This window comes from Capra hircus (assembly GCF_001704415.2).
Source record: "Capra hircus breed San Clemente chromosome X unlocalized genomic scaffold, ASM170441v1, whole genome shotgun sequence".
Classification (NCBI taxonomy): Eukaryota; Metazoa; Chordata; class Mammalia; order Artiodactyla; family Bovidae; genus Capra; species Capra hircus.
The window spans coordinates 23,191,199-23,216,782 of NW_017189516.1; the positions used below are offsets into that span (position 1 = coordinate 23,191,199).

General features: G+C 38.1%; 1 protein-coding gene across 10 annotated transcripts in view; it reads right to left on the reverse strand.

Annotated features, from left to right (window-relative positions):
• The window catches only part of HUWE1 (HECT, UBA and WWE domain containing 1, E3 ubiquitin protein ligase), a 159,844-nt gene that overhangs the window by 41,874 nt on the left and 92,386 nt on the right, over positions 1-25,584 (reverse strand). For all 10 annotated transcript variants that reach the window (XM_018043737.1, XM_018043735.1, XM_018043736.1 and 7 more), the window contains 19 exons: positions 23,725-23,782; positions 22,560-22,736; positions 18,908-19,153; positions 17,720-17,853; positions 16,644-16,738; positions 14,259-14,450; positions 11,569-11,785; positions 11,044-11,166; positions 10,008-10,245; positions 9,390-9,620; positions 8,030-8,152; positions 7,490-7,585; positions 6,639-6,908; positions 5,439-5,591; positions 3,753-3,880; positions 3,443-3,524; positions 2,583-2,759; positions 1,944-2,103; positions 1,295-1,653 (listed from right to left, as the gene is read on the reverse strand). In XM_018043737.1, coding sequence (XP_017899226.1) covers positions 1,295-1,653; positions 1,944-2,103; positions 2,583-2,759; positions 3,443-3,524; positions 3,753-3,880; positions 5,439-5,591; positions 6,639-6,908; positions 7,490-7,585; positions 8,030-8,152; positions 9,390-9,620; positions 10,008-10,245; positions 11,044-11,166; positions 11,569-11,785; positions 14,259-14,450; positions 16,644-16,738; positions 17,720-17,853; positions 18,908-19,153; positions 22,560-22,736; positions 23,725-23,782 — 3,259 coding nt within the window. The remainder of the gene's footprint in view (positions 1-1,294; positions 1,654-1,943; positions 2,104-2,582; positions 2,760-3,442; positions 3,525-3,752; positions 3,881-5,438; positions 5,592-6,638; positions 6,909-7,489; positions 7,586-8,029; positions 8,153-9,389; positions 9,621-10,007; positions 10,246-11,043; positions 11,167-11,568; positions 11,786-14,258; positions 14,451-16,643; positions 16,739-17,719; positions 17,854-18,907; positions 19,154-22,559; positions 22,737-23,724; positions 23,783-25,584) is intronic.

The window sequence follows — 25,584 nt, forward strand, 5'->3', positions numbered from 1 at the left end:
TCCTTTGTTCCCTATACCCCCAAATAAAATTTCCTTTAAGTTTAGCAACTTTTATGTCGTCCAACAAGAACCTATATATTTTTTCCTAGCATTTAAAAAAGTTGTTTAAGCTTTAAACATTTTAAAAGTGTTTTTAAGTCAGAATACTGTGTATATAGTTGTTTCTTCTCTGTTGGGCTGTCTCCTAACATTGGATCAATGTACATGTTGTCTTTAACAGCCCTCCTTCTTTTGGCTTTGCTCCTATCAGGTGAAATCAAATAAGCTGGCTGAGGAAGAATTATCTGAAGAATGTGAGATATATATGCATATACACAAAGAAGTATGAAGTGGCACCAAAATAATTTATACCTTTTGATCTAATTTCTAAGCATTTATAAGAAAAACAATTGTAAATGTGACAAAGCTATGCACAAAAATGTGACTATCAACACTACATATAAATGTGGGAAACAATGTTCCAAGAGAGGAAATTGGTAGTGAAGTTCAGTAACATTCACCTGATGATTGCTGATGAAGAATTAGCAGAGGAAAGAAGAGTCTGTTAAGTAGGGTGGAAAAAAAGTCTTACTAGTAAGATGTTAGCCCCTAACCCTTCTGTTGAAGTCTTAAGTTGATGTCATAAAGGTTTTTATTTTTGTAATTACTTTCTTCTATTGCTTTATGTGTTTCCTAAAATTAACATATAAACCTCAGTTTTCATGTGCACAATGTGCATTTGTAAAGAGCTTTTCCCAGTAATAAACATTCCAAAAACTTTACTATAATCAATGCTTGAATATTGTGGGGGTTAGGGGCGCCAGCCCTCCATGCTGTTGAAAATCCACGGTAACTTTTAGTTGGCTCTCCATATCTGAGGTTCTGTATCTGCGAATTCAACCAACTGATTGTGGTAGTACTTTAGTGTTTACTATTAGAAAAAAATCTTTATATAAGTGGACCTGTGCAGTTCAAACTTGTTATTCAAGGATAAACTTCATTTTTACAATCCCCAAAACACAATGGTTAGAAAATAGGCTCTTAAGTGAAGAGGACTTTCTGGATAAGAGCTATCACTATAGTAATTTAGGGGTAAAAAAGTCCTATTTTCTAGTACTTTTAAAATGTCACTCAATGGGATTATCTATCATATCTAAGCAAGCACCTGAGGACACAGCTGGGAAATTTTGCTGGGCAGAGCATATATATATAACACATATCTATATACCCGAAGAACCAGAAGTTGATCTGTCCTGAGACCAAGAAGAACAAAGTATGATATAAAGCTAAACCCCACTGGACACCAAAAACTCACCTTTTCCATGGTATGGCGCAGGGTGCAGGGGTCCTCAATGATGTGTCTTAAGAGAAGGGTGACCAGGGGAGTAAACCCATTGAAGCCTGAACTCTGGGTCAAATTTAAGATCATGCGAGTACTCTTCAGCTCTGCAAACATCATGGCATATTTGTGGTCTCGGGTGAGCCTCAGGCACAGGCGAAGGGTGGCATGCAAAGTGTCTGGATCCACAGGGACGCCTAGCATGCTCACACAGGCCCGGATTAAAACAGTCACCATATCCTCTGTCAGGCCCTGGATCAAGATCTCCCCAATTTTTGTTTCTTCCAGGCTTGTCTCCTTTTCAGTATTTGTACTGTCTAGGGCCAAGGGGGTATCTACAAATGGGAGAAGTAAGTGTTCAGACAGTTAACTTGACATTTCCTTCCATCCTCTCCCTCTGAAGTAACCAAACACTTGGGTGCTATTAAGACAAATATACCAAACACCAATTCAAAGATCAGATGAAAAAGCATATAAAAACAAAAACTACGTATCTTTAAGTCACCAAGCAATCTGAAGGGTAAGAAATCACTCATGATGAAACTGGTCAGAATTTAAGCCATAAAGGAACATTAGCTTTATTATAAGACCCTCCTTGAAAGATTCAAAAACTGAAAGTCCATACCACTGGTTTTATTTTCTTTACGTTTGATATCCATTTCTTTGCTTTCTTCCAGTGTCTTCTCTAGTTCCTGTCCATTGCTGTTTTTAGAATTTTTATTCAATCGTGGTACCCTCAGGAGTGTCAGCATCACAGGACGCCGGTTCCCTGTTTCCTCATTAACCTAGGAATTCAAGCAGACAAAAATATCTCTACAGAAAAAAGAATTGTAAGGGGAAATGGGGCAATTGGGACTCAGTGGCAAAATGCTATAACAAGAAGGAATTTTGGCAATTTATCCCATCCCTATTATTTACAGAAAGAAAGCCCGAAGGTCCTAAGAAAGAGAGTGGCATACACAAGGCCCTACAGCAAGTTATGAAACTTTCCAGTAGAGCAGACACCATATCCCAATAACTCCCTAATCCTTGATTGAACACTTAAGTTGATTTCCAGGTGGGACAGTATCAAATTGCCAAGACTCCTGGCCTAAAACATAGCTTTAGAAAGACTCAGTTCTCTGAAAACTATACCCCATTTAGTAATGGTAATACTGTTCTTATAATATGTCAGGACTGCTGGCTCTGGAAGAAACAAATGGAAAGGCATACTTAGCACATTCCCCTCCTTCAATCAAGTTTACAGCATCGAGTGAACATGTACCTGTACCATTGTAGTGAACTGGACAGTGTATCTTCTTCGGCCTGCAGTGAAACGCACACTTGTCTCTCCAGATTTCCAGGCAGAATCAATAGTGCTGTTGTTGCTTGCACTGTAACTACACCAACGTCCAGAGCGGTCATCAAACCACCGCCAGTTGTTGTTGTTAGACTGTAGGTACTAAATACAAGAGCACAAAGTTTTACTGTATTTCCTTATAATGTTGACTATTAGAAGCAACAGTCATTTCATCAGTGTTCTTTGCTAAAACTAACCCAGGAAAAGGAAATATACTGGACATTTATTTTACGTTGCAAACCAAGAGATAAGTTTTCATATATCTTATCCCTCACATCCCTGAGCTTCTCCACAGGAACAAAATACTCTCTACTCTTATCCTGTGATCCTTTCCTTTTGTTTCCAACTATTTTCCACAAAAGGTAAACATTATTTTAGATGTATTGGAACAAAAGTTCTGTTTCTGAGAAGGTACTGAGATGATGTGGCATATATAATTTTTATATAAGGAGCACTTGCTTTTGGAGGAACTGTTGCACACTCAGCCCTTCACATAACAGAAGAGCCACTCCTCCGGAAACTGCACACATCTTTAACATTTACTTCCAGGGTAAATTCTTGGACCTTTTAGCAAGCAGCTCCATAAAAAAAACTAAATTCTAACTTACAATTCAGAAGAGAACTCTATTAAGATCCCTCAAGAGATTTATGCCTTGATCAGAGAGCTTTACATTTTTCTTAATACCACTATCCCATATTCTCTTCTGGTCTATTCTTGCTTCAAGAAGCTCAGCTGTTCTGCTCACCATATACACAGTATATAAAACATATACTGTTTTATGTACCTTAGTCATTTGGGCTCTCCTCTTTGAGGAAATGGCTGTTTTTTCATAGAAATCAATCAGGAGCAACACTGGAGTGATCCACCTAGAACAGAAGAAATGATTTACTCTGAGCAAACCAGAAACTTGTGCAACACGGGAAAACTTATCTTGATTTTATCAGGTACTACACAATTTTCAAACCATAAAAGGCATCCAAGATTCATCCCATACATGCCCCACCCAGGAAACTGCATGATTCAAGTCCTAAACTTGAGGGCCCAAAGGCCCAGAGAAATAGCAATGAAACCAGGAGAGATATAGGGTCACTCACTTTGGGGTCTGGACCTCCTTTTGTTCCTTGGCGGCCTGTAGGCAGGGCTGAACCACTTCCAAGAGTTTGATTAGGACATTAAGGATGCCACTAGATTCAACCACCCAAGCACAAGGTAGCTTCAATTCCTGATTGATTAATCAAAGAGAAAAAAATACCAACTTCTACTTAGTTTCAAGGATTACTACGGTATAAAACAAGAGTGAACACTAATGGAATTGGCTGAATTCAAATTCCACTTTCACCACTTACCAGTGTGATCTGAGATATATTACTTAAATTCTCTAGGCCTTAGTTTCCTCTTGGGTCAAAGGGAATAATAATGTTTATATCTCCAGGTTAATTGCCAACAGAGTGTACATTAGTATGTGCTTAATGTGGAAACTATTACTAGTATGATTAATATCATTAAGAACTGTCATCTAGGCTACCTTAAAAGCTTCTGATTTACAGAGAACCTTTATAATCATCCAAGATGGAATAATTAAACACAGCAACAAAGTTAATAGTTCCTCTTACAGGGGCTACATAAAGCATTATTGATGTAACAGGAAATCACTGGAAATAATTTAAATAAATGGCCAACAACAGGTGATACTTAAACTAGGGGACATTGAAAAGATGGAATAATATATACATGACATGGTAAATATTCATAATATAACACTTGAAAGAACACAAAACTTTCTAAACATTCTGATCCTGACTGTTTAAACGTATAGGAAAAAAGACCAGAAGAAAGACTGTCATTTGTGATTTTTTTTAAAGGGGGGGGGGCTCATGAGTAATTTCTCATTATAATGTTATTGGGGACCCCCAGCATTCAGAACTTTGCAATCTTTCCCACAAGTATCTATTCACAAGCGTTACATAGTAAGAATCACCACTTCCATTATAAAGGAAAGCCCCAAGACTGTAGACATAAAGTATGACACATATTGTACTTAACCCCAATATGCTATAAAGGGTTTACTCCATTAAATCCAGGTTTTACCATTAAACATGATAAGCTAAAAATGAAGAGTCACTTGTTCAAGGTTAGTTGCCTCCTAATTCCTATGTTGGCTGGAACAAGAACATACTTTACCTCAAATAATCTGCTGATTAACCAGGTTAGAAAGACAAGTTAGATTCTATTTGACATCTATTACCAAATTCCATATCCTACCCCACTGCTAATTAGATTTCCTCAGAGAAGCCAAAAGAAATCCACAACTTACAGTCATTCTAAGTACCTTCTTCTAATTACACCCCATCCTCTAGTCCTCTAAGACCCAATTCAATTAATTAACATTTGTTCTGAGAAGTACTTCTCTTATTATCCAGAAGTGATGTATACTGACCTCCCTGAACTCAAGATTATTACCATTCATGTAGCACAGAATGCTGTATTTTATACTTAAGATTCCTGGGAGGAGGGCATGGCAACCCACTCTAGAATTCTTACCTGGAGAATCTCTTGGACAGAGGAGCCTCGCGGGCTACAGTTCATAGGGTTGCAAAGAGTTGGACATGACTGAGTGACAGCACACACACACACGTGCATTACAGCCTATCAGAAACTGTAGGCTCATGAAATGCAGACATGTCCTACATTTCTCTATACCTTCTTCAGTGTCTCAAATGGTAGGTGTTTGATGATTCTTTGATGAATGAATAACAGGGATCAAAAGGTCTAAATCTTACCTCAAAAAGCAGTGTTAAAAGCAAGATTCTAGTGGCCAAATTAGAGGCCTGGGGTAGAGTGGCCATCTGACTGATCCACTCTGATACAGTTTTTGTGTCACTTGTTGTCAGGGGAAGAGCAGCTTTGATCAATACATCAGCAGCTTCCCACACCTAGAAAAGCAGGCAAGGAGCCAAGTTAAATAACTGTAGATAGAGTATGATGAGGTTTGTCAAAACATTCTCAACCTTGTAAAATACCCCCTCCACCTCTAACACATTCACTGAAGGAGACTGGGTAAATATTAACACATTTACTATAGGCATTTGGTGTCTGTATCAAAAGAAGATGTATGTTATTAAAGAAACACCTCCAAAAATTATTTTCTTAAGACTAGATTACAAGAAGTCTAAATTCTAAGTTTAAACAATGAGTATTTTAAAAATTTCTGGTGCACATATACAGTCAACTCTACAAAGGTTCTACCCACTTTAAATCTTTCATTATACCTGCTTCAGAATTATCATGAAAAACAGAGGAAAAATAACCAAACAAACAAAACCTCAGCATGTTAGAAACATTGGTCATGCTTTAGTATGCATGTTGAAAAACTCTTGTAATGAATTTTATATAATTGCTCCATTCTATTAAGGTTTGTTTTCTTAAAACAAACTTCTATAAGCTCTTGATATAAAGATAACTAAAGATTGGTCATATCGTGTGGGGAAGAAAAAGCTTTATTCAGTTTGACTTTTACTCTTGTGATGTTTCCATACACTAAAATTATGTTTAAATATATCAGTTTTTAATTTCTTCCTGTCTCTCAACTTAAAAAATGCATCAGATTACAATGATTTAAATAAATAAATCATAAAAAAGTAAAGGAAATATAACCAAAATGTTAACTGGCTATGTGGGAATTTAGGGTGGTTTATTTATTATATTTCAACAACTAGCATACATTAATTTTATAACGAGAAAAACACTGCTTAAAAAAGACAAAAAGGTCACAACTACTTATCAAAATGGGGACTCATTTGTCAAAAGATTATTACATAGGAGGAGAGGGAAAAACATTTATTTAGTTAGTTCAGGGGGCCTAATTTGGCTCAAGAGTGAGAGACATTTTTGACATTTTAGATGAATCTAAGAAGTGATACACAGAAAAAGAGAGCTTTGTTTTTTCCTTTCAAAGACTTTTTGGCCCCTGGAGAACTTACCTGATTGACTACTTGCTTCAGAATCATGTCTCGATAGTCTGCTCCATTTCGTTTGATTGCTGTCATGATCAAATCACACACTCGGTATACAGTGTCTGGCAACTCATCAAGAAGGTGAAAGCAGCCTGGCAACATTGTATCTGTGAAAGTGTGGAGCTCATCTTGCTCCAATGGATCAGCATCCTGGAACTTCTCTAGACATTTAGCTTCTTCCTCTTCCTGCTTTTCTCGAGCTTTCCGTTCCTCCTCTTCCTTTCGGCAAGCAACTTCCTAGAGGCAGGGAAGGAAGAGTGAGAGGATATGGTACAGCTGAAGGAAGAAAGTGAGGAGACTCTAATAATATATCTGCCCTACCACATAAATATTCTCTACCTTCTCCTCAATCAGGTGGTACATTCATTAGGGCGTGGCAATGAGTATAACGGCAGCTATACAGCCTAAGGAAAGACAGCAGGACACCTCCAATCCTCAAAGTGCTAGAAACTTATTTGCATCATTTGACATCACCTCCCACAAAAATCATTTGTAGACAACTGTCCTGCATTCTCTGTAGGTAGTAATTATTACCTAGATTCCAAGGTAATAAAGACAGCCAAGTTTGGCCTAATGAGCACTACCAAGTACATTTTGGGCCTCTTATTTGACAGTAATAGTAATGCTTCATCTGTTTCATATAAAGCTTCAGGTCAATGTAATGTAGACTAGTGATGGCAAGGTTGGGATGAATGAGTACTCCCATGTCTTTGTTTAGACTTTATTTCCAGCAATTACCCAACTGTAATAGCAGAATGTTGATAGAAACACTAAGATCACTGTGTCAGATCCTCTTGGAAGCCCCGTTTCCTAGTTACCTCAGGTGACTCTGCCCTTTGATCCATTGGGATATCCTGTCCCAGAGACATGGCAATCGCTCTCATCATCTGGTCCTCTTCAGACATACTCAGATCCTAAAGAGCAACAAAAGAAAATCCAGCAACTACACATACCCCAATCATAAGGAATCAGACATCCTGGGCTCAAACTTTAGAGAAGAACAGAGAGGGCTCTGAATGCTGCTCTGTAGAATCAAATTCAATTAGGCTTACCTGGTCACCACGAGAACAAGAGGGAAAAACCACAACAAAATTAAATAGGAAAGGATCTTCAATGTGACCACCTATTTGGCATTTCAGAAAAGAGAGCCTCTCCTATTACTTTCTGCCTATGTATAATTTAAGAGTTCTTTTGCAAAGTCCAGGAAAATTTGCCTGAGTAAGAGAGAGAAAGCGTCTGCTCCTTATATTCTAGAGCTGTAAGAGTTAGCGTGTAAAGAAAATATTGGCATGGAGAAGTAAAGCACATTAGCAGCCATACCAACACCCTGAGAGATCAGAGCCCCTGAGCCAACTCACCCGAACAACTCCTCCCATGATCGGGGGAGGGTGGGTTAGAAGGTACTCTGTGGCCTGCTCCATGGTGCTGGTGTTCAACAGGGCCTCCATGGCATGTTCCCTTGTGAAGCCCATGTCCATGAGCTACAAAAAGAATGCAGGATCTCAAAGAACCATGGTAAGAGAGAAATCCAAACACATTGTCAAAAAAAAAAAAAAAAAGAGGAATCCTTTTAAGATGGAGACAAGTTTTTCTAACTTCATACGAACTGAGAATATTTATAAAGCTAAGTCAGTTAGATAACATGAATGATCCTTTCTGCATGGTGCTTCCATACCATTTAAACAGAGCTACATAATGACCCAAGGAGTCAAAGTGATTCCCAATTCCATCCTTCAAGAAAATTCAGCTAGATGGTCATCTTCCTTAGCAAGATTATTCTAAGACTGAGACTCACACATAGAAGCAAAACTTGGTCCCACTTTTCTTGAAGACAGACTGGCAACAGAACAAGAGCCTGAAAAACTGACCCAGGAAACCTACAACTAGGAAATAATCATGAGATGCATAGAAAGATTTGTAGAGAATGAAGCTATACACCACAGCTTTACAACACCAAACAATAAGAAAATCAACATATCCAGCAATATAAGAATGATTAAGAAGTAAAAAAGACCTAGTTTCTTAAAGACAGCAGTATAAGTCTACATTCTGTATGATGCTGCTAGGTAAAAATTAGGCACAGAATTAAGTGATGAAAATAAGGATACAATGATTATCTTGTGTGGTGACATTATGAATGCCTTTAGAAAGTATTTTGGTATATTTCTAAGTTTTCTTAAAGTGAACACTTAACTATTATAATAAAAATGTGGCATGTACATACAGAAGACGTTTGAACAGGACTCTAGATATAATGCTGTTTGAGATTGAAATGTCAGGATCATAAGGTGCATCCCCTCCCCCACTTCTAGCCTCCAACTATTTTAAATTTAAAAAATGAAAACAGTCTTATAGGTGAGTAAGGTTTCCAAAAGCTCTTGTTGGAAAATAAATTTGGGTCACAATGTCCCTTCTTTTTACAGATCCATCAGAAAGTAGCTGAGGACAGTTTGCCTCCGAAGAACATGGCAGCCACAGTCTACTGAGAATACGTAAAAGAATTCCAATACTAAACAAGATGCTTGGGAGGACACAGATCTTTTACCTATTAGGAGTACTGAAACGACACTTCAGCTTTCTTGGGAGAAAAAGTAAGAAAGAGAGCAAATTTAAACCTATCTCCTAATAAGACCAGGCATTTAGAAACTTAGAAACCCCACAGACCACACACTCTCAGGTGCAAAGTCTGGGCCCTGGAGTGTGAGGTCAGAATCCCACCTGTTGTAGTTGTTGCTGGTTGACTTGAGGTTCCCGGCGAGAGCCACCTTCTTCTTGTCCTGTATCCTCTTCTCCTCGAGATCCCTCCTTTTCTTTGCTCAGTCTCTCTCGAATCACAGGTTCCCCTCGGAGGATGTGACACAGGATGGCTAGCATGGACTCAGCCATTCGCCCACCATACACTTTCAAGGGTTTCCGATTCCACAGGTTCTTGATGCAAGTAAACGCTGCCTGTAATTCATTTGAAAAGCTATGTGAAGACCATTTTGTCTCAATTCAAAACCCAGGAAAAGTACGTCAAAGATCTGTGAGACGGTTCTTCCACAATCAATGCCAACAACAAAATTTCAGGCAGTACTGAGGGGGTCCAAGGAAGCACAGAGAAGGGGGCATTAAACCCAACCTAGAAGTTGCAATCTGGAGTTTAGAGTTCAAAGGTTTACACCACAGAAAATCTTCAAGTGGTCTGCAATCCATTATGCAAGGCAGCCCTATCTGGGACTAGGATCCACTGGTTCTCCGCCAGTCAAATTATTTCACTAAGGAGGACGAAAGAGAGTGGGAGCTACCTAGTTGGCATGAGAAATTACTCCTGGTTTTAGAATGCTGAATACTCACCTTCTGAGTTACCACAAGGAAGCGGAGGGCACTGAACTGTGGAAAGTTCTGAACACCTCCAGGCAATTTGGCAGGCAGTGAATGTGGAGATTCAAGCACCGTGGTGGGATTTACCATCTTCTCCACCAGCATTAGCCAGGCATCTAGGAATTCTCCTGTGCCATCAGGTAAGTCTGAATGTTCTAATCCCTCAGCAACAGGAACTTTTCCTCCCATAGACAGAGCCCAATTGAATGTTCTAAATTCAAATAAGAGAAAATGTGAAGATGGAATATTAGAATTTTAGATTGGGGGTGGGGAGAAAGACAGGGACATATTCAAAAGCTTCCCAGGTCCTCTTCTTGGAGATACTGCTTCTAGTCTGTCCAATATTTATTAGCTTTACCCTTTTCAAAAAATTGTAGTACAGTTGATTTACAATGTTGTGTTAGTTTCTGGTAAACAGCAACATGATTCAGTTATATATGTATTCTTTTTCATATTCTTTCCAATAATAATTATTACAAGATGTTGAATATAGCACTTTACCTTTTATTTGGGTTTTTATTCCAGCCTTATTGATATATTATTGACATATAACATATATAAGTTTAAGGTGGACAAAGTGATAATTTGTTACACATATTTAGGGTAGAATTAATACCATTTCCAGCCTTATTTTTAAAGCTACAACAACAACAAAAAATCAAAGTGAAACTTCAAATCTTCTGACCAAAAGCAGCAGAAAAATTATCATATTCAAAGAAATAGTAGGAAAGGATAAGTCTATTAGAAAAATATGTATAAGACATGGCAATCCAAATGAAGAAAAACAGAGACTGTTACAAGACAGCCCAAGGACAGGCTGAATCCTACCCTCTAGGAAGATGGACATAAATACAACTAGTTCCTAAACCATGAAAGGGTACAACCAATGGCTATCTCTATGAATCCCATCATCATAGGATAGGTGGCTTAGAAAGTTGTGGGCTGCTAAGGCAAATAGAAAAGACCAAACTCCAAACAATGTTTCTCTGTAAAGCAACATGATCCTTACTCAAAAAGGGCATTGTGGCCTCCAGAGCAGAGAAATTTCTGCAGCATGAGGTGGTAGGGATACTTCCTCTCATCAAACAGCATTGGGGATGTAAAACCAACTGAACAGATGAAGAAGGTCAGCCTGGAAGAGGGAAAAAGCAAAAATTTAACCTTCTCTAGGGCAGCCAGAAAAACAATGGGAAATTCAAATAGAAGCCAAGAGTAAAATTTAATACTGCACTGAAGTGACTGACTGACTAGAATGCAAGTGGGTGACTAGTTTGGATATTAAATTTATAAGGCAAAAAAGGATGACAGTTTCCACTTACTACTAAACACAAGGTTACTGAAATGCAGTCTGATTATACTTTTAAAAATCTCTGTATTTTAGAGTAGGTAGAACCAAGACAAGTACCTTACACTGTATTTGGGGTACACATTTAGGGTAAAACAAAGGACCTCTAAGTCCTCTAATTCAGTGATTCACTCTGCATTCAAGTAGAGAAGGAACCAATTAGATTTTGCATCTTAAGCAGAACCTCACCTGAAGCGTGGAGTAGGTGTATATGGTGGAGGCTGCCATGATAAGCCTTTTGTGAGGAGCTTAGTGAGGGCTGAGGCCGTTGATCGAGCAGCAGGTGTCGGTGCTGTGGTGGTGCTGGCAGCATGATGGCTTCTTCTCTGGCGGACAGGAGACCCCACACAAAGTTTAACAAGGAGTCCAAACAGCTCAGCCAGTGCTCTGCCTAATCTAGAGGAAGCTGGAACCCAAAAGTCAGAATAAGGCTGTACAGTGTTTCCAGAATGGTTTCATTATAACAGATACATTACTGTTAATACATTTTAATGACTGACTACTTCCTCCCACATAATATTCTATGAAACACCTGGACTTGTCTCTACATATATAAAAAGTGGCCTTCTTATAAAAATCTAATACAGTATTACATAGATTACAAGTATTTCAAATTGTCATCTTTGTAGGAGGCTTTTCGGTATATATTGCTGAACCAAAAAGGCAGAATCCAAATAAAACATGTAAAAGGAGAGGTATAGAAAAAGAAAAAATATCTAAACATGGGTATTTTTCTGTTTTTCTTAAAACATTTCTCTGTACCTTTTATATAGTGAATATTTATTACTCTTAAAATCACAAATGAAAATGCTGTCACAGTATTTCTGAAATAAACATTTCATCACAATCCACAGATAAGACTAGGTCTGAATCAGAGCACATCTCTTAATCAGAGCACATGAACCCAGGCTTCTCTGGTGGTTCAGTACTAAAGAATCTGCTTGTCAAGGCAGGAGAAGTGGGTTCGATTCCTGGGTTGGGAAGATATCCTGGAGAAGGAAATGGCAACCCACTCCAGTACTATTGCCTGGGAAATCCCATGGACAAAGGACACTGGATGGGGTTGCAGAAGAGTTGAACACAAGTTAGCAACTAAACAACATATGAACCCACTGTGAAAAAATTGGCTCTACTTGAATTGGCGCCACATGTCATACCCTCCCCCCCAAACTCAGTAAGTTCTGAGATATAAAGCTTAAGAAAGGAACAAGCCCTTCTTCTCCCTAATCGAACTACATTACTGCTAAGTCACTTCAGTCGTGTCTGACTCTGTGTGACCCCATAGACGGCAGCCCACCAGGCTCCCCCACCCCTGGGATTCTCCAGGCAAGAACACTGGAGTGGGTTGCCATTTCCTTCTCCAATGCATGAAAGTGAAAAGTGAAAGTGAAGTCGCTCAGTCGTGTCCGACCCTCAGTGACCCCATGGACTGCAGCCTTCCAGGCTCCTCCGTCCGTGGGATTTTCCAGGCAGGAGTACTGGAGTGGGGTGCCATTGCCTTTTCCAATCGAACTACATTAGGATCTTCCAATTATAATGAGGGAATAGGCTACAGATACTTGCACTACCTGACTGGAGGTTGGGTGTGCCCAGACTTTGAAAGCCTAATATATGTAAACATTAAATTTTTACTTTTCCACCACTGCTTTCAAGTGAATAGACAGCAAAGTGGCTCAAAAGTAGTCAGCAAGGATAAAAGAGAAAAACAAACGGCCAGTAAGCACAGAGAAACAGACATCAAAAGCATGGGCTGGGCCCACACAGAAACCCCAGAATGTTCAAAGGTTTCAGAGGTGTAACAAAGAAAGGAGAGGTAAACATCAGCATCTTCTTGGGTGGTCAATTTTCCTTCAATTTGGGGAAAGTGGAAGTAGACTTTCAAATTAAAACAAAGGAGTAGAATTAAGCAAATTAGAATGGAATGTAAAATTCAACAGCACCAAAGGCCATGTTTTGCTTTCCTTTGGGCAGAGCTCCCAATTGTAAGTTGTCCTCATTTTCCTTCACTGTAAGAGGTCAGAAAGTGGCAAACATACAAAATTGGTGTAGGCATACAAAATAGGTTCCCCAAAAATGAAGGGGTGAAAGATGGTGAAAACATGTCAGTGCATTTTTTGGGGGGGGGGTGGCGCTGCACTGCACAGCATGCAGAATCCTAGTTCCTTGACCAGGGATCAAACCTTCACCCTCCACAGTGGAAGCAAGGAGTCTCAACCACTGAACAGTCAGGGAGGTCCCCAGTGCACATCTTTAATATGATCTTGTATCATGTTCGGAGAAGGCAATGGCAACCCACTCCAGTACTCTTGCCTGGAAAACCCCATGGGCAGAGGAGCCTGGTAGGCTACAGTCCTGTATCATGTTATTGTAATTTCCACAGAGGTGGCAAAGTAACTATTAAAACACACATCAACTGTATTACTTGCCAGCTACATTTGAATGACAGAGAAAGGAAGAGCAGCCTTGAATATAATAGTCAGACAGGTAACAGGAAAGCAGGTGGGCTTAATATCACAAAAGCCAAGAAAAGACTATTTTGAGAAAGAGGTGGTAGGTCAACCATTGTGCTGCAGAAAAGTGAGGAGACTGAAGAGTATCCAGTGGACTTAGCAATAAGGAGGTTAGATACCTTGGGGAGACATTTCAGGGAAATGGTAGGATCAGAGGTCATTTGCAGTAGCAGAAGAGTAGAAAGAAAAGGAGGGGTAGATTTGGCTTTCAGAAAGCCACTCTCTCATCTCTGTCTCCCTCACAGTTAGTACAGAGCCTGTCACACAGCAGATACCTGAAAACGAGCCACCAAGTTTAAAGTTTCCTTAAAAGGAAACAATAGAGCCATACCCGGCTCTAAAAGAGATAGAAGGAAGAAAATCACTCACCTGACAACAATGGCTTGATTTGCTTGATTCTGGCAGCCATGGCAGGTGTGATTTTAGATTTGCCCTTAGAGTCCGAAGCAGTAGGTTCGTCTGTCTCCATAGGAGCCAGTGTGTCACCATCAAGCCCAATGCCTTCCAACAAGCCCTGGGTAGAAGCATCCATACTTCCAGTGGTTCCATCCTGTTCCCCATCTGTAGCCATAAGAGGGGAGCAATAAGACCATGGTAAGCGAGGACTTAACTGGTTTCCTGTTCTGAAGAGTCCCAAGAGAGAGCTACCTATAGTGCTCGTTACTCTTTAAATGGCCACAACTTCCTAAATCTGAAAAGAAAAAAAAATCAAACACAAAACTGTACTGATAAGCTCCTTTCCTTGGAGTCCTTCTAACTAGGTGACACTGACATCCATCTTCCAATGGGAGCGTGTTAAAAGGTCTTTACCCAGGGCTACCCTGGAAGACTGTAAGCATACTACAGGACTAAGAAACTTTGCACAAAATACAATGTGCATGGTGACCCACACTCTCAAGGCACACACTCTGCTAGAATTTTATAGCTCATTAATAAACTCAAATCAGACATCATAGATCACTACTGGAGAAATATATTTCCTAGAATTTAAGATTTTTGTATATGAATTTGAGATGTGTCTTCTTTGGGGTGGTCATGTGTGCTCTTAGATCTAAGAATCAACATTAGGCAATCTATAAAACATATCACCAAGTTTTCTTTGTAATATTCTGGAAAAACTGTATGTGTAAATGGAGTTATCCTTGTTAAATCTGTGGAAAAAACTGCTGGAAAAAATACATCTAAATTGTTATGCAAGGCAGACTCTTTGCCAGAGTCTAATTTTGTTCCTGATTCTTAGTAAATTATTTTTTGAGTTAAAGTTGGTACACTTTGGCAAAACTTGATATTCTAACTTCTGGTTAGAAATTTCTATAAAATTAACCTTGCCAGAAGTTTGTGTATATCTTATTAATTCTGTCCCATTCTCCCACAATACAATAACTAGCTGTCATATGTCATTACTTATTTCATAACTTATGTCTGCTTTATTAGTTCCTTAGCATTTTCTCTATTTTTAGTAATCTCAATACAATTTTTAAGCATAGTTAATAGGCTTTTATTTATAGAACTGTCTCACCTTTTTCTTTAGTTTATCAAATTTATTTTTTCCCTGATGCAGAGTATAGGAGAAAGAAACTTTATAGAAAATCAGCTTTTATTAATTTTAGGTTTGCTCCATTAGGGTCAGAAGATTGTATGATTTTTTTTCTTCTTCTAATTTTATTTATTTATTTTCCACTTGGTGGGTCTCTGTTGCAAGCTTTTCTTCGGTTGTGGAGAACAAGATTCTTACTGCAGTGGCTTCTCTTGCTGCCGTGCACCAGCTCTAGAGCATGCGGACTTCAGTAGCTGTAGCACATGGGCTCAGTAGCTGTTAGCGCATAGGCTTAGTTGCTTAATGGCATGTGGAATCTTCCCAAACCAGGGATTGAATCCATGTCTCCTGCATTGGCAGGTGGATTCTTTACCACCGAGCCACCAGGAAGTCCAAATTGTATAATTTCTGCTTATTGCAATTTGGAACTTCTATTTTAATATGAAAGCTATTTTCAAAAATAACATTGTGCAATAGAAATATAATGTGAACCACATAGATAATTAAAAATTTCTACTAACCACTTAAAAAGTTAATTAATGAGATTATACATTTTTATACACGGTATCTATTTCACACTTACAGTACATCTTAATACAGATATTAAATTTTCCTTAATTGATCTATATTTCATACAATTTACTAGGGGAAAAAAACCAATTCATACACCCAAGTTTTCCAAACAAACTTTAAAGTCTTTCAACAACTGAACAGAATAATAGTTTGTTACATTTAAATTAATAAAAATTAAAAATTCAGTTTTTTCCGTTCAACCTATAGTAATTTCTAAGAATCAACCTCAACATTTGCAAAAAAACATATACAAAGATGTTCAGTTTTCAAAACATTACATTAGAAACTTAATAGGGAATGGTTAATTCATGGTACCTTTACATAGCACTTAATATTAAGTGAAGAGAGATCTACAAAATACGTCTAAGACAATCACAACTATGTTAATAAAACATATCCTCAGGGAAAAAGATTAGGCAGACATTTTCAAAATATTTTCTGTGGTATAAACATCGGTTATTCTTCTACTATGTTTTCTAATTTTTATCATTGTGGATATGTATTTTTTCTTAATTAATGAATGGAAAAAAGCCTGAAGACTACAAATGATAGAGCTAACTAAATTTTCACAATAAACCTATGAAGACACTGAGACAGAACTTAAAAGAATTAATGGCTGGGATTTTAAGTTTCTTGGGAGTTACCTGATCTTTTTCCGCCCTGGGTCGTACCTGTCTTCTCATCCTTTGGAACCAGTTTCTGCATGTCTGCCTGGCCAAATTCACACCCAGATGGCAAGCTGCAAGAAGAGAAACAGTGAGCAATAAAACTTCTGATAACTCATTTTTTATGCTGTGCTTGGTCTCTGACCTGCTTAACTGACACCATTCCCTTCCTATAGCAGGTAAGTTAACCTAATAAAATATCTGCAATGATGGAATTCCTGAGGTTTGGTTTCTATCTCAACTCTTTAGACCTGTCTAACAACAGGACCAAATTGTAAACACCCACCAAGCTGACACAGCATAATTGGGATATCATATCAAAGATGCACAACACATTTGTAAGCAAGCCCTTTGGCTGGTAAGTGGGAAGGACAATGCTACTGGTTAAATGCTTGTGTCTCCTCAAAATTCAAATGTTAAAATCCTAATGCCCCACAAGATGATGGTATTAGTAGTAAGGTTTCTGTGCATATTAGCCACTCAGTTGTGTCCAACTCTTTGTGACCCCATGGAATGTAGTAGCCTGCCAGGCTCCTCTGTCCATGGAATTCTCCAGGCAAGAATACTGGAGTGGGTAACCATTCCTTTCTCTAGGGGATCTTCCTGACGCACGGATCCAACCTGGGTCTCCTGTACTGCAGGCAGATTCTTTACCATCTGAGTCATCAGAGAAGCTCAAGCCTTTCATAGGTGCTTAAGAATAGAATCCTCATGAATGGGACAAAGCCCTTATAAAAAGAGGCTCCACAGAGATTCATAGTCCTTTCCACCATGTGAGGATACAATGAGAAGTCTACAATGTAGAAGAGAGCCCTCACCTAACCACGCAGACTTCTAGCCGCCAAAACTCTGAGCAATAAATTTCTATCGCTTATAAGAACCCAATTTGTGGATTTTGTTATAGCAGCCTGAATGAACTAAGACAGACAAGAAAGCCTCTGAACTCTTTACCTTTCTATCCTTAACCAAAGCAATCCTCTAGGCTCACTAAGTTTCGTTTCTCTGTTGGGAAAGACAACACAGATAATAAAAGAGATGACCATTCATTCCCTTACCTGTTTGGGGTACAGAGGGAGAGGAGGACAGTGCTTTCCCATACCAGGGAACAGTATAACTGGCTCAGCTTGCTCAGAACACTCAGACCCAACTGAGAGCCCCACTGGTTTATGGAGATGGAACGAATTTCACTCTGTAACCAAAGTGAAAAAGGTGATCTTTGGGATGGCCTCTAAACGATCAAAATGAACTTTCAGCTATTTAAAACGATAAGGGATTCTATTTTTCCTTCCTCATTATTCTGAGAGCTATCAGCTTCATCAAAATTTCCACACTGAAGATCACAGGTATTCTCTTTTAATATTTACAACCTATCTTTAAGATCTCATTGTTTTTTTTGTAAGTTGAAAAACAGGAGTCATAGGCAACTCCATTTTTCTAAATCTAAGAAACAGTTTTACAGATTCACAGACAGCTTCCAAATTTTTTAGATGGAGAAGGGATTTGTTATTTCCCATTTATTTCAATAAATAAATAAACCCATAAAGTTTTGTTGTATAATTTACTTTCTAGATAGTTTATAATTGTGCTTTCCAATTATATTTGTTCAAAGAACATACTCCTGTTCAACAGCATGAAATAGGCCAGCTAAAAATGCACCATTAATCTTTAGACTGACAACTAAAGGTAGCAAAACTGTGAACACTCAAAAAACAACCTCAACTTTCTGGAAGCACAAGAGCAGCCTCACATGGAGTGCAAACATAGAGGTTGATATTTAGGAAATCGTTAGTAATCTGTTAATTACCATTGACTTAAAAAGTTCTGTGGTCAGATTTCCTTCTTGCCATCTATCAAGTCTACATGCATTTGTAGAAAGATTAGGAGGTAATAAGGCCAGATGAGCACCCAATTGAGGCTTGCTTGCTATGAGGGGTGATTATAGATCCCCAAGGCCTATATGAATGCTATAGATCTATTAATGCCTGTATTTATCTCAATCTCTTTTACTCTCAAGAAGGTCCAGTTCATGAAACAAGTTATATTGTCACCTTATTTCCAATTAAAAAAATACTAAGGGAAAGTGAAACTAGACAGCAACTTGAAGCATAAACCTTAAATCACCCACCCAACCTAAAATAACTCACCTGTCAGCCTAGGTAGTACTGCTTCTAAGATGCCAGGTATATGCCCTAGGTATTTTACGGACTTTAAACCAACATGTTCACCCTTAAGATAATTCTTACCTGTCCAACCCTGCAAGTATGAACAAACATCATGATGTAAGCATGGGCAGCAGTGAGTGCATGTAGTAGAGGTGTGGCTTGAGCTGAGAGGGTAGCATCAGCAACATTGCCAGCACAAGCCAGTTCTCGCAACAACACTGAGCCCCCGGGAGATTCTATTGGGCGGTGTAACGGCTCCAAGGAGGAAAGAATGGAGTCCAACTGAAGGAGACCTTCCTGGAGGACTTTGGGTTCATGTGACAGTGTCTGAAATAACAATAATTAAAGCATTAATGTACAATAAACTTCATATGCATATATCTTAATAGTCACAATGAAAGAAGTGGAAGATAAGACTCACAAATTTTAGACCTGGCCATGGTCTCTCACCTGGTAAATGGTGGAGCCAAAATATGAATGCACGTATGACATACCTAAACACCTCCTTTTAGAGCAGCACATCACTTCTCTTAAATGAGAGGCTTTCAAATGTGGTAAGTCAATCAAATGTAAATGACTGTGATGGCCAAACTGGAATACTGTTATAGCAAGGACTCCATGCTGTAAAATTAATTCCAAATTTTGCACAATAGGGAGCAATATTAGGTAAGGTTTCAAAGCATGGAAATGAACCATTGTTACAAATTTTTTTTTTCTTACCACAGTAAGAGAGATAAGTCTAGGATAGGCATTAGCTAGGCATTTTCTTATTCTGGAGACAACTCAAGGATTATATGGCCCTTGTAAATTTTTTTTGAGCCTGAAGGAAAATCTTGACAGTGAACACTATCACTTACCATTCAAATAGGAGAGCTTATGTACCTTTCCTATGGCTTTAAATAAATCTATCCAACCTCACAGTATCTTAAAGGTACAATAAACATGGAGCAGCCTCCCTTCCCCCTGTCTCTTATGAATAGCACTGAATTAAATATTTGCAAAGAGAAAAGCAAAATAAAATATTAAATGCAAATGTCACAATTATGGATCTTTCCAAGTACTCAAGAAATTAGATTTCTGATTTTTAGGAGAAATTACTTATTGCACAACTCAGCTAACAAAGAAATGTCAAAGATTTAATCCAATTCCTATAAAAATCCCAATGGTTTTTGTTTTCAGAAACAAAAAAATCTCTCTTAAAATTCATACAGAATCTCTAGGGATCCCAAATAGATATAACTATCTCACACTGCAGTACTTGCATAAAGACAGACAGACATCAACACCAATGATTAGAGAGTTCTCAAATAAACCCTTGCATACATGGTCAAATGATTTTTGACAAGGTTACCAAGACAAGGGTGTAATAGGGAAAGGACAACCTTTTCAACAGTGTTGGGAAAACTGGATACCCACATGCAAAAGAATGAAGTTGACTGTTACCTTCTATCATATAAAAAAACCAACTCAAAACAGATCAAAGACCTAAATGTAAGAGCTAAAACTATAAAACACCTAGAAAAAGCCATAGGACAAAAGCTGCATGACACTGAATTTAACAGTGATTTCTTAGGTAAAACACCAAAAGCATGTGCAATGAAAGTAAAGAGCAAAAACAAAAGAACAAAAAACCCCCACAAAAACCAAACTGGGACTTCATCAAAATTAAAACCTTTTTTCACATCAAATGACACTATCAACACAGTGAAAAGCAACTCATGGAATGGGAGAAAACAATCTACAAATCATTTATGATAAGGAATTAATATCCAGAATATATTAAGAACTGTAACTCAACAAAAAACAAACCCAGTTAAAAAATGGGCTCTGCCTTATCCTTAGAAGCTCTAGGCTTATGAGAGAAAGAAGCCATCAGGCAACTGGGGGGAAAAAGTGCTAGGCTATCTAGAGAAAATGTGAAGAGCTGCTCCAGGCCAATGAGAAGCATTAGACAAGAAATACACAGATGTGCCAGCCTGCTGAAAAATACCAGCTGGCAACACCCTACTTCTTTGAGATTGGGGAGTAGCTTCATCTCTACCCTTTTATTCAAAGGGAAATCTACGCCAAAAATAATTCGATAAATGGAGGACACAGTTCACTTGTGAACTGAAGTGAAACACACAAATTCTTTGAGTCTTGGTTGTTTTGAAGATTGAAAAATCTTGTTCAGTATGGGTGACCACCAAAAAATAATCTAAAGCCATCTACATATGTCACAAATGAGACAAACTGTGGAGTCTGTTGTCAAATAAAATGTACTGTTTTTTGGGGGAAAATGTACTGTTTTGGGAAAACGACCTGAACAGACATTTTTCTAAAGAAGACATGTTGCCAACAGACACACGAAAGATGCTCAACATTGTTAAACAACAGAGAAATGCAAATCAAAACCATGAGATTTCATTCCATACACATTAGGTTGGCTAGTATCAAAAAACTATAAAATAACAAGAGTTGGTGAGGATGCAGAGAATTTGTTGGTTGGAATGTGAAATGGTGTAGTTGCTGTGGATAATATAATAGTTTCTCAAAAAATTAAAAACAGAACTACCAAATGATCTAGCAAATCCTACATCTGGGTAGATAACCAAAAAACTGAAAGTAGTGTCTCAGGTATGATCTCACTTTAAAGTCTAACTCAGAACCAGAGAGTAGAATGGTGATTGTCAGGGGCTGGGGGATGTTGTGGAGATGCTGGTCAAAGGGTACAAACTTTCAGTTATTAAGATGAATAAATTCTGGGGATCTAATGTATAATGTGGTAACTATAATTAGCTAATTATATATATATAATATATAAAAATACTATGTTATGTATCAAATTTATTAAGAGAGTAGATCTTAAGTGTTTTCAATATAAACAAACACAGAGTCTGGAGGACACATCCACGTTTGTAGCAGCACCATTCATAAAGGGAAGCAACTAAAAATGTCTATTAATAACAAAATGCAGTTTATATATACACTGGACTATTATTCAGCCTTAAAAGCAAAAGAAAATTATGACATATGCTACAACATGGATGAATCTTGAGAACATTATGCTAAGCAAATTAAATTATACAAAGAAAAATACCTTATGAATTCAAATTACATGACATACCTAGAATAGTCAAAATTCAAGACAGAAAGTAAATGGTGGTTACTAGGGTCTGATGGGGGAAGGGAATTGAAAGCTGCTTAAAGTGTAGAGTTTTAGTTTTGCAAGATGAATAGAGTTCTGGAGATGGTTTTCACAACAATGTGATGTATTAAACACTATTAAACTATATACACTTAGAAATGGCTAAAGTGGTAATTATCATGTTATGTCTATTTTACCACTATTTAAAGCAACTTCATTTTTCGGGCAAAATTCGAGCAATGAACTACAGATCAACCATGCTTAAAATACACAACTATCAAGCCTGCCAAAGGAAAAAAAATACATGGTGAAACAGTATAAGATTGTGTTAAAACCCATCTCCAAAGCTTTCTTAGAGATACATTTTCCCTTCTAAAAAACTCTTATGTTAGAACTATATACCAAACTCAGGAAGAAGAACACTTGACTTTTCAATGAGAAATAATATGGCACACTATTAGTCACAAAATCCACTTGCAGTACATAAACACAAATTTCTTCATTATGTTTTAGTTGAAGGGGAGACCATGGTAAAAACATGTATATAGAAGTATTGCAAAATTGATCTCTAAAAGAAATGAAAATATTTGGTCAGATGCTTCTTACCAATATGGATTTGCAGACACCTGCAACAGCCTGACAGGCTGCAGATGTGGGAAAGTCAATGGGCAGATTGGGAAGACCCAAAATGGTAACCAAAGGCAAGAGTCCTTTCTGATTCACAAATTCCTGGCAGTGGTCATCAGTTGTATTGTTGCTCAGAATAGATTCCACAAATTTCATCTGGGTAATGAAAATTTTAAAAGAAGTTAGAGCCTGACACTTGGAACTAAAATGCTAGCTTGGAATAAGGATAGGGGTAATCTTAGTCATGAAATCAGTATTTTCTAGGATAAAAAGGTAAAAAGGGATAGGCATACTATATGAAACCCAAACATTCAGAAAATAAAGAGTAATTACAACTTCTTCCCAATCTATCTTTTCAGCTACACCTAAAGTCACGTAATTTGAGAGCACAGAGAAGCTAAATGACTTGTACATGGCCACACCATGAATTAGTGACAGAATCAGGTTTAATCTCTTAATTTGTTTGTTTAGTGCTTCTTGCATGATAATGTGTTGCCTCTCCCTGGAAGTAAACATCATAGATACTTTCCTTCAAATGTGCTCATAATCCACATGAAACTTAGAATCCTGGAACACTGATTCAGACCAAACAAAGCACTCTGTAAGGGGAAGAAAGCAAAATATGGCCAACAAACACACAGCCAAAAGAGAAACCATCTCTGGACGCATTGTCTGGAAGTGCTTATTGGGCTAGAACAAATGCTAAGTGGGCTTCCCCTTACAGATAATTCTGGGAAAATTCAAACTCATTTTCCTGTGAGATACACAGAAGTTAAAAGAAAACACCACATTAAATTTTTCTTTTTTTGGTAAAAGAGAAAGAAGTTAATGAGAAAAATGGCCGGTAGTGGGAAAAAAATATGTTGGGACACATTCATAAGAACGTAATACTAGATTGGCCTAACAAAGCCCACTGCCCTCCTGTTTGGTTTCCCAAGGGAGATGAATAGAAAACTGGGACTTTTCAAAAGAGATTGCTAGCTAAGTTTGGCAAATCAATCTCACAGAACAAATTTTGTACATCTTTTCCGACTGCTCTGAAGTTTAAGGGCCCCAGTTGTAAGTCATCAGATTATTTGGTAACCCCACACATTTTCCAGAAAAACACACATCTTTACTCAGTTTGCCCTACCATTAATCTTACCACATTAAGGATGTAATCCATGAGGGGAATAGGAATACGCTCCTCTGTACCAACAACCCTGTTAAGGGAGAAAAGAGTGAGTTACACAGAAATTCACAATACCAGTGAAAGTGAAAGTGAAGTCTCTCAGTCGTGTCCAACTCTTTGCGACCCCATGGACTGTAGCCTACCAGGCTCCTCTGTCCATGGGGTTTTCCAGGCAATAGTACTGGAGTGGATTGCCATTTCCTTCTCCAAGGGATCTTCGCAACAAAGAAAAGGAAATAATGAGATTCTAGGTTTTTCTCTCAGTTAAGACATATCCTTCAGTATACAGCCCAGAAAAAAAGGAAAAGAGGTGAAATCAATTCTGAAGGTAGGTCTCCTAGCCTGAGTAGGTTGAGAGCACAAAAGGAAAAACCAAGCTTTCACAAACACAGCATTTGTACGTATCTCAAAAGAAACTTCTAAATTAGGAAAACTACTCTAAGAGGAATTGATCAATACAAAAATATTAAAAATAAGCAAGGTCAATTAAGACTATTTAAATATTTGCTTGAAAAAAGGCGGTAGAAAGAAAAAAATACACAAACATCTTAACATGTTCTCACATCAAATTTTAAGTTATAAAGAGCAGGAAATGGAATTTAATTTTAGTCAAGATTCCATGCTTAGATTTATCAATCATCCAGAACAGATGAAGTTAGTCCAAGATGGAGGCTACACCCAAGGCCGCCTTTTCCACAGATTGTTCCAGAGAACTATCCACAGATTGTGATGATGTCCTTTTGCTTCAGATGCTTCAATGATGCATTGAAGATAAGAAGGCTGCAATAATGCCACAGCTGCAGAAAATGCAGTCTTTAGCCCATCTTGGGTTTTGTTAAGAAATAAACAGAGCGGAAAAAACCCCACAAACTAAAACAAAATCTAACTAAAAGATAAACCCTAGGAAAGGACAAAACTTGAGGGAAATAAGGAAAATTTTGGACATAGGCCTTTGGGAGAAAAGGGCAGAGACAGAAGAAGGGAAAGGTAGGGGGAGAAGGCAGAAAAATTGGCAAGAAACTAGTAATTTTCACCTCTGAGCAAGATAAAATGTGCACAAACATTTGCCAGGCATAAGGATATTTGGCAGCAAAATGGAGACTAGGGAAAGAGAGTGGAGAGGCATGATGAATGGCTTTAGAGCTAAAATATCCAGAGAGAGAGAGCTTGGGTAGGATGCTGTGAACACGCTCAATGAAGAATCTGGGGAAGAACTTTGTACAAAGGGAGGACCTATATATATGCCAGGAGTGAAAGGATTCCCTGGGAAGACTGCAAACCATTCTCTGACTATAAACCTCCTCCTCAGAACCACTGCTACTTACACCAATTATACACCACCCCAGCCTAAGTGCACCTTCTTGGGAGAGAATCTCTATAACTAAGAATTACAGGTATGGCTCTAGCCCAGGGAGATACCTGCCCCTTTGCAGAAGCCAAATAAAAGGGTAAAGAGCCAAAGTAACTATCATGAAATGGGACTTAGGTACTTTCTCCACTTGCTAGATGGAAACTGGAGAGAACAAGAGAGAAAACATACCAACAGTGGTTCTTAAACTCCAAGAACAAACCTGTTCAGTAACTACTTTGCTCCCTATAGTCAACTTTTTGCCTTCCAGGTCCAGGACATCATATAGGAATAGTAAAAATGATCAACTCAGAAATCCCCTTACTAACTGGTTTTAAGGAAATCCTAAACTCATATAAAACTCTGACCCAGAGCATCTTTGAAACAATGAAAGACTGCATTCCTATAATGAACGAAATAATTTACCTTAACTGTCAAACTAAAAACTTCTGCTTCTCCCCTTTCTCCAAAACAAACATTCCCAA